General features: G+C 40.3%; 1 protein-coding gene across 2 annotated transcripts in view; it reads right to left on the bottom strand.

The window, feature by feature from the left end:
- Nucleotides 1–6,599: 6,599 nt before the first annotated feature.
- Nucleotides 6,600–10,066, bottom strand: part of snx2 (sorting nexin 2) — a 62,667-nt gene continuing 59,200 nt past the window's right edge. For both annotated transcript variants that reach the window (XM_041185855.1, XM_041185856.1), the window contains 3 exons: nucleotides 8,204–8,284; nucleotides 8,041–8,112; nucleotides 6,600–7,114 (listed from right to left, as the gene is read on the bottom strand). In XM_041185855.1, coding sequence (XP_041041789.1) covers nucleotides 7,064–7,114; nucleotides 8,041–8,112; nucleotides 8,204–8,284 — 204 coding nt within the window. In that variant the 3' untranslated portion in view covers nucleotides 6,600–7,063. The remainder of the gene's footprint in view (nucleotides 7,115–8,040; nucleotides 8,113–8,203; nucleotides 8,285–10,066) is intronic.

Below are 10,066 nucleotides of genomic sequence, written 5' to 3'. Positions count from 1 at the left end.
CGAAACCAAGATCAATTCTCACTATTGTACTGATCTCAGTCTATATTAACAGAGGTACCCACTTGCTTTTCCTTCCTTCTTGACCTTTTGAAATGTCAGATACCCATGAATATTCAGGCCCCAGCCTTTGTCACCTTGCAACCATGCCTTTGTAATGGCTATCACATCATACTCAATTATTTCTATTTGTGCCATCAATTGATCCATCATTTTTTTTATGAATGCTACATGCTTTCAAATAAAAAAAAGCCTTTAATTCTGTCCTTTTTAACCAGGGATGAGAGTGGCCAAAGAATACTTATAACAAGGAACCATGTACACATCCTTGCAGAAAAGCAGTAAAGTCACTGCAGTGTGAGGGACCATAACATTATACCATTTTTTTTTTATTATTTATGGTGAAACGCAACTGCTTCCAAGCCACTTCAGATTGATGGAATTGTAAAAGTTTCATGAGATGAATGCAGTTGGGCTCATTTTTGGATGCTACATCTAACAAGCACCTGATCTGGCCAGGATGCTGACTTTCTAGTTGTCTCATTGTAAAGGAACAGTATAAGAACCCATAATAAACTTGGAGTGCAGGACAGGTTTCTTGTAAGGAACAGTAAACTTTATTTACAGGCTCCAAGTGAAGCTACATGCTTGTTCCAAGACCAAGGAGATCCGCCCCTAAGATTCCCCACACTTAGGGCTGATTGGTCTATACAGTCACATGATCCCCATAACAATAAGAAATGGTTTAACATACAATTTCTACATTCCCCCCCCCCCCCCCCCCCCCCCAACCTTTAAAGTTGATTTACCCTCCCATTTACAAAAACATCTTAGCCCTTATATACAGTTCATGTCATTATAAGTTTAGTCTTTGAGGAGGATTTTGGATTTGGGTAGAGCGACGCAACTCTACAACTGGAGGTTCTTCCACTGGATCAACCTGAACAGGAACTGCAGCTTCAGGGACATCGCTAGACAATGGCAGTTCAGAATTATTTACTTCAACAGAGATTTCCCCAAAATGCCGATACCAGTGGGAATTTCTCATCCGTTTGACTATTTTTCCCTATTCTGACTTTATTTGCTTGGCACACGTTTGCACACACTGTCCATTTCTGTCACACTGTGGTTTCCATTATCCATATCGCTACCCTGCACCATTGCCATGTCCTTTCTCCTCACGTGAACCCTCATCAACTATTTAGTTTAAAGCCCTCTCTACAGCCCTAGGTAGATGATTCACTAGGACACTGGTCCCAGCACAGTTCAGGTGAAGACTGTCAAAAGGTACAGCTTCCTCTTTCCTCAGTGTCCCAAGAATGGAAACCCACTTTTCCCACATCAATCTTTGAACCACAATTCAACTCTGATCTTATTTACCTCATGCCAATTTGCTTGTGGTAATCTCTGGATTACTACCTGAACCACAAACTATCTTTGTGGTCCTGCCTTTTAATGTAGTCCCTAGCTGCTCACAATCCATCAGCAGAACCTCTTTGCGACCATGTGAATTAGGAGCAGGATTAGCACATTTGGCCCCTCGAGCCCACTCCGCCATTCAATAAGATTGTGGCCTGAACTCCATTTTCCTTCCTACCCCCTATACCCTTGGATTCTTGATTGACAAGGGAGTCTTAAAAATATTCAATGACCCTTGCCTCCACCACACTGTGGAAAAGTTACAGACTCGTGACCATCTAAGTGCAAACATTTCTCCCCATTGCTGTCTTAAATAGCACACCCTTATTTTTAAAACTGTCTCCCACAGTTCTAGTCTCTCCCATAAGGAGAACATCCTTTCAGCACCCATCTTGTCAACTTCCCTCAGGATCTTATATATTTCAATAAGATAGCTGCTTATACTTCTAAACTCCAATGGATACAGGCCCAACCTACCCTCATAGGATAACGCCTCATTCCAGTAATGTCAAGTGAATCTCAAACTGCTTATAATAGAATTATATCCTTCCTTAAATAAGGAGACCAAACAGTACAGTGCTCTAGATCTGGTCTCACCAATACCCTATATAACTGTAGCAAAGCATGCCTACTTCTATATTCCATTCCCCTTGCAATAAATGACAACATTCCATTTGCCTTCCTAATCATTTGCTGTACCTGCAAACTAACTTTCTGCTTCACATACCAAGTCACCCAGTCTGGTTCAGGTGAAGCCTGAGCCAACAATACAGCCCCTACTTTCCCCAAAACTGGGACTATTGCCCCATGAAATGAAACCCATTTCTCCCATACCAATCTGAGCCACGTGTTCAACTCCCTAATCTTATTTACCCTACACTAAAATTTGCTTGTGGTTCAGGTAATAATCCAGAGTTTGTTATCTTGAGGTTTGGCTTTTTAAATTTAGCGCCTAGCTGCTCATGCTTGCTAAACAGAACTTCTTTCCTAGTCCCATGTCATTGGTATCTGCATAGACCACTGGATCCTTCTCTTTTAGTCCTATGTTGTTGGTTCCCATGTGGACCATAACAATTGGATCCTTCCCCTGCTGCCCAGAGATGTCCTTAGCCTAGCACCAGGCAGGCAATCCAGCCTTTGGGGCTGTCACTCCAGCTGCAGAAAACCTTCCTTTGGCGCTTAGCTGGGCAGAGCTGTGCTCATTTGGTTCCATTCCTCTAATGGTAGCCAACATCGCACTTAGAATGGCTGCTTCTTCCCATTCCCACACATTTACTTCTGATGTTTCCCAAGGATTTACGCTTGGTTCCTTCCTATTTCTCATTTACGTTCTGCCCCTTGACAACATTCTGAAACAAGTGCTAGTTTTCACAAGTAGCCTGACAAAGCTCATCACTACATCACCGCTCCCTCCCTCGTCTCCTCCACTGCTACTAAATTATCAGGCCACTTATCTAACATTTAATACTGGATGAGCAGAAATTTCCTCCAATTAAATAGTGGAAAGACTGAAGTGATTCTTCGGTGGGAGTCAAAAACACTTCCTTAGCTTCTGATTGCATACCCCTCCATAGCAAGTCTGAGACTAGTCTGTTCACAACCTTGGTATTGTTTTTGACCTTGAACTTCCGAACACATTCATACCACCACTTAGGCTGCCTACTTCCACCGCAACATAGAATCAGTCATTTATGGCACAGAAGGAAGTCACTGGGCCAATTGCGTGCACACGGGTGCCCTGTGAAGGAGTCCGGCCAGTCGCACTCCCCTACTCGATACCTGTAGCCCTGCAAGTTTATTTCCTTCAAGTACCCATCCAATTTCCTTTTGAAATCACGTCATTTCTACTTCCAGCACCTTAGTGGTCAGTGAATTCTAGATCAATACCAGTGCTGCACAAAAAAGGTACTTCCTCACACCCACGCTGCATCTCTTGCCCAAAAACTTAAATCAGTGTCCCCTTGTACCATCAGCTGTGTCATAATCTTCTACACCTCTATCAAATCTTCCTTCAATCTCCTTTACTTGGGAGAACAATCCCAACTTCAACTTAACCTTGCAGCTAAAATCCCCCATCCCTGGAACCATATCTTGTGTACCCTCTCAAGACCCTCATCTTTCCTAAAGCATGGTGACCAGAACTGGATATAATACTGGAGTTGGGGCCTAACCATGGTTTTATAAAGGTTCAGCATATCACCACTTTTGTACTCAATGGCTCTATTTATAAAGCCTAAGATCCCACTTGCTTTGCTAACCACTCAAATATGCCCTGCCACCTTTTAAAGGTTGATGAATGTGCCCCTCAGGTCCTGCAGATTTAGTCTATATTGCCTCTCCCTATCCCTTCCACCAAGATGCATCAGTTAATATCCTCCAACTGCACCCATCTCAACTCATCTGCTGCTGAAACATTCATACATACTTTATCACCTCTAGGCTTGACTATTCCACACTGAGCTAACATCCCATATTCTATCCTCTATAAAATGTGGTCATACAAAACTCTGCTGCTTTGTGTACCTAAGTTAGGTTCACCCATCACCCTTGTGCGCATGGCCTTACATTAGCTCTTGGTGAAGCAATGCCGAGATTTATTTAAACCCTTCATCCTTATTTCAAATCCCTACACGGTCTCACTCCAACTTCCTCCAACCCCAAAACCCTCAATGGTTGTATCCATCTAATTTAGGCCTTGAACATCCAATTTTAATTGCTCCACCACTGGTGGCTTCTGAAATTCTTCACCAAATTCTAGTTCTCCACCTCTCATTCTTCTTGTCTACAATCAGGGTGACTAAAAGTGGGTGACTTTGCTTTGCGTTCTTCAGTCTATATGCATGAGCCTAAGCTTCCGGTTGACAGGTTTTTTTTTCTCTCCGCTCCAACCTCAGCCTCCTGCACTGTTCCAATAGAATTCCATGCAAGATAGAACAGCGCTTCATCTTTTGATTAGGCATTTTACAGCCTCAGTGTTCAACAATTTCAGATCATAAGCTCTGCTGCTTTTTGTTTCAGGATGGCGGCTGTTGGCAACATTTCTGCATTTTCCAATGAACAGAGTCTCCAAACACGTTTTGATTCTTCACATCCTGTTACCAACACCACTTTTGCCTCACATCATCCCTTTTGTCATTTGATCTCCTGAATGTCATCTTATTTGCCTTTTTAAAGCCACCACAGGCTTTTATGCTTGCTTTAAAATTACAAACTTTTTCCCCCAATTCTGATGAAAAAGGTAATCAACCTGAAATATTACTTATCCCTAAACAGAAGTTGCCAGACCTAGGTACTTCAAGCACTCTACTTCAGATGCACATTTGTTTAGATGTAGTGCTGAGGCTTAATCTAATTCCACTGCTGGTACATTGTGATCTGCAAGAGAACTACTGTGCAAGTAGAAAACTGACTTCCACAATTAAAAAATAATGGCTGTTGATCAGTGTCTCCAACGCTAGGCTACCCATTGGAGCCTCAGATCAGGGAGGGGTCATTGTTGAACAGTTAAATTGTGCCTTTTGAATAGGATTAAAAATAACCAATTAAGTCAGCAGTGATGGAAGTCTGCAAGCTTGCAGCCTCAAAAAGGGTCTGACAACAATTGTTTAATACCAGCACTCTTAAAATTCCTGTGGTATGAAAATGCAGAATATAGCCTTTTTTAAAAATTACATGGGCACTATAAAATGTAGTCAAGTTGCACACAAAGTTCAAATATTTGTGCAATATCTGAGGGAACATCCAAATTGGGCAATGTGGTGTGGCAATGCGTCAATAGACATATACTTCAAAAACAAATTACATTTTAGATTAAAAGGCTCAATAAAGGGCACTGTTAAAAACTAAAGACTTTGCACTATAGAACCCTTCAATTCAGGATATCTCAAAGCATTTCAGTAAATTAATGCTTTTCTAAGTAAATTAATATATGCTAATATATTAACCATCATTTAGGAAATGCAGCAGAGCCAGTTCGCAAGGTTTCAAAAATATTAATGAACCAATAATCTATTTAGTGGTCAAGGGATCAATATTGCCAGGATAGTGGAACAAACTCAACTGCCTATGCGAAGATGGATCCTGTCAATTGAAACTGGGAAAAAGCCAAGAAAGCTATGGTCATAGGAAGTGCAACTGGTGGAGCAATAATGAGTTTGGGGGTGGAAGGAAAAGAGAAAATCACTTTGAAAAATGCATTTGAAATTGTACCAGAGAAATACAAAATAAATTAGTTGGACATAGAAGCAGCAATAGCAACAATTTTGAGCTGCTTCAAATTACCTTCCCAGAAGTTAGAAGTGGAGATGTTTGCAGCATTCAGTTCCATTTGCTGCTACTCAGATATTGGAGTAGCTCGTGCATACATGCAGCAAGACTGGGACAACATTCAGGCTTGGGCTGATAAGGGGCCAGTGAACATTCACAGCACAAGTGCTGGACAATGATCAAGAGGGTCTAACAATATCCTGCAATGTTCAGCAGCATTACTGAATTCCCCACCATCAACATCCTGGCTTAACATTGGCCAGAAAGCCCACTAGATCAGCCACGTAAATACTGTGGCAACAGGAGCAAGTCAAACTGAAAATTTTGCAGAAATTCAACTCTAGATGCCCCAAAGCCTAGCCACCAACTTACAAAGGCACAAGTCAGGAGTGTGATGGAATATTTTTCACTTACCTGAATGAGCGCAGCTCCAACACTCCAGAAGCTCAACACCAACCAGGACAAAGCAGCCTGCTTGACTGGCACCCCAAATACCACAAACATTCACTCCTCTCCTCCTGAAGTACAGTGACAGTGGAGGTGATATGCAGCAACTTGTCAAGACTTTTTCAACAGCATCTTCTCAACCCATGACCTCCACCACCTGGAAGGAAGAGGGCTGATACATGGAAACACCACCAGCTGCAAGCTCCTCTCCAAGTCTCAGGTCAGGATGACCTGGAACTATATTGCTGTTCCTTCACAGTTGCTGGGTCAAAATCCTGGGAGATGAATAGCACTGAGTGTACATACACCACATTGATTGCAATGATTGAAGAACCTGCCTCACCATCACCTTCAAGGGGAAGTGGGAATGGGCAACAAATGCTGGCCTTGCCAGTGACTTCACATTCCATGAACAAATTAAAAAGACTTGTTAAAAATGTCCTATGTATTAAAAACACTACTAGTGTTGCTGTGCATTAAGTATATCCCTTTATTATAGTAACAAAGATCACAAAATTCATGATTTCTATACAGGAATGCTGATTTATGCTTTCACAATTTACAATTAGTTATGAAAATTCAGTATTGGATCTTCAAGAATGAAACACAAGCATCATTCACAGCAAAATCTGTTCCAGCACTGGCAATATATTTCTGATTTATTTTTATATATAAGATGCACAGTAGTGTTCAATTCAGCAACTACTGCAGAATTTCATTCCACAGTCCAGTTCATTCTGACTGGATCAGGCCATGCAGCTGGTTAACAATGCAACAGAATAAAAAAGGAATCTTCTATTAAACCACTTTTGCAATACAGTATTACAATTTTAAAATAGTGGTTATTAAGTTGGAATTCTGTAGTCAGTCAGTGCTTAGTATGGAACCAGTTGTAAACAAGAGACAGGCCACATTTCTTCATCTCATCAGGAACTCACGCTATTGCTTTGGCTTCAGGCAGAAATGCTTCCCAGTATTTAATTAACTGAAAAAATAATTACAAGAGATTATAAAATGTTAAATTTAATTTAGATGTCTATTTTTAAAAAGTATCAAGAACAGACAGTCTAATTCTACCTAAATTAAGACTACATATTCAAGTACTGCATTTATTGCAAAATGGATTACAAAAAACTGGGGTTGGGAAGCTTAAGAACTCTTAATTCCCATGCTTATAATTTAAATGGATCCTTAGGAAAAGTGGCAAAGATTTGATGCTGCACCATTGAATGATATGAAAGATGCACTTTGTTCTATTCGGAGATTTTTTAAAAAAACCAAACGAAAGAAACTTGCATTATATACACCATCTTTCAGGTCATCTGGACATCCCAAAGAGCTTGAGTCAGTAAAGCACTTCACTGGGAAAAGAAAGATGGCAGTGGGGTAGGGGATAACAATGGGCACTGGGGGTAAAAAAAAACCAAAATGCATTGCGTCATACATTTGGAGAAAGCAAATTTGCACCAAGACTCGATTCATGTTATGGCCAAAGAAAGAAGTAAAGTCCTGTTTGGTCAATCAAAAGACATGCTGGAAAATGCATTGATGCTCTTAAAATGAATCAAAATAAAGCAGCTAAGAGCATTACTGAACGTCCTTATACACATTGATTGCATCAATTACACTGACTACCCCATGCAAAAGACCAATATAATTTGCAAATCAAAAAGAGTGCCCCTGAAAACAGACTAATATTTCCAGAAGTCAGTTCTGGAGTTTGATAATTCAGGTTACTTCATAGATCATTGTCTAAAGTTCAAAATTGACACAAGGACAATATCAAGCACAATGACAGGATACCCAAAAGAGGATACCAATGAGTTCACTGTAGTTAGAACAAAGTGGTCAATAGACACTTCCACAATTCCAATGTCAGGTTAGTTAGCCAGAAAAAAAGTTACAACTTACCTGTTGCTGCGTTTGCACTAAAGATTCAAGGTACTTAATTATGACAGTTTTGAAGTCCTTTACTCTTTCTTTCTGAAAATGAGATACACAAGATCAAAGGATAGCTTAAAGGGCAATTCAGATAACTAAATTTACTCAGAAGATGCTATACCATTCCACATACCTCAAACCTGCCTACTTCCTTGCGAATAGTTTTTGAGATCTGCTCAAAGTCCCTCTCTCCTTGTTGAACTCTTGCCTCCCACTGGAGGGGAAGAATGAAAATAGGTAAATTAGTTATACTCCCAAACACTTAGAATTTCAATGTTTACAGCTGTAAAGCCTTTGGCAAAAGGTAGGAGGGTTTCCTGAACACAGTAACCTTTTATTCTAAGCAGCTAGTTGAACTTGTATTGAAGCTTCATTCAACAGATTAACATTTACATACACGAGCTTCAGGCATGTTTCAATTTACAAAATTAAATTGTAAAATAGTAGGCAAATAAGTTATGAATTTAAGGACAGAACAAACTACAATGATTCAGTAATTAAAGCAATCCTATTTGATTAAGAAACTAAAATTGACAAGTTACATTATGTTACTGCGAGATTAACTTTGAAAGCTAAGATTGCAAAGTCTATCAGCAGCCAAATAAATTCTACCACGTGAAATCTGATTGTAAAATTGGGTTTAAAATTTATGGGTGGAACATTAACAATTAAAATATCAAATTTCAAAAGCATTCCATCTGAAGGAATTAAAGGGCAAAAATCAAGTGAAATTCAAGAGGGAATAGAAGCAGACACTGGATACAAGGCAAACTAGTGCATTTAGAATAAGCTAGGTTGTCCAAATGACTAATGTTTACATTAGAGATTTCTGTAGAGCAGTTAACATTGTTGAAATATAAATGACCAAGTGGAAACTAGTATTACATGAAGTGAAGGCAAGAGAAATAAAAAAGGTGTTGGGGGTTGGGGAAGGAGGAAAGCGTTGAATAAACTAGCAGCTAACAAAAAGGAGGGTGGGGCTAAACAGGGAACTGAAAGCAGACCTATGCATGAGGCAGAGGGCACGGTGAAGGTACTAAAAGCAAAGTTGCTGCTGCTAAAGTTAGTGAAAAAAGCTGACTAGGCTAAAAAAAAAGCTTGATTGGAGATACTAGAAAGGATGGCTGCACTTAAAACTGAGGGGTTAGCAAAACCAGATTGGATGCATTCAAAAGAGGAAAGCAAGGACGTAATTCACAAGGTATAGCCATAATCTTCCAATCCTCTTTTAGACACAGGTGGTGCCAGACGACTGAAGAATTACAAATGTGAAACTCCTCGTTCAAAAAAAAAGCAACTACAGGGCAGTCAGTTAACCTTGTGGCAGGAAAGCTTCTGAAATGATAATTTTGCCCTGGGGGTTTAATCTGTACTTGTCCAAGGCACAGTTAAGGAAAGCCAGCATGGATTTAAAGGCAAAATGTTTAACCAGTTTTTGGATGAAGTATGAGAATTGATGGTAATGCAGTGATGTGGTGTACATGAATTTCCAAAAGTGTTTAAAATAAGTGCCAGTCTTCCCAGCAAAGTTGAAGCCCACCAGGTATTAAAACTGGCTAAGGGATAGTAGTGGTGAATGGTTTTCTCAGGCTGCAAGGAGGGACAATGGGGTTGATACAGGAATCACTGCTTTTCATGATTTAATGTTAATGGCTGACTTGGACACGCAGGGCAAAAAGTATATTGAACAGTGGACAACTTCAGGATGACAAAGGCTGGTGGAATGGGTAGACACATGGGAGATGAAATTTAAAGCACAGAAATGCAAAGTGATATAATGCCTTCTCATTCTAGCCAAAAATGTACCCTTCAGGTTTACAGGAACAGATGGGCTTGGGGGAGTGGGAGGTCAGGGAAGAGAAGGAAGGAAAGAGGAGGAGGGTTGAGGATTATGAAAGACTGGTTCAGCTGCAAATTGGAGCTGTGTGCCCAATTCCATACACTGTACTTTTAAGGATGGGCCGGCTTAAAGAGGCATGGCTCCAGAAATAAGGGA

The sequence above is a fragment of the Carcharodon carcharias genome, chromosome 4 (assembly GCF_017639515.1).
Source record: "Carcharodon carcharias isolate sCarCar2 chromosome 4, sCarCar2.pri, whole genome shotgun sequence".
NCBI classification, from domain to species: domain Eukaryota; kingdom Metazoa; phylum Chordata; class Chondrichthyes; order Lamniformes; family Lamnidae; genus Carcharodon; species Carcharodon carcharias.
The sequence above is the reverse complement of the archived record's forward strand: the minus strand, read 5'-3'. Positions and strand labels throughout refer to the sequence as shown.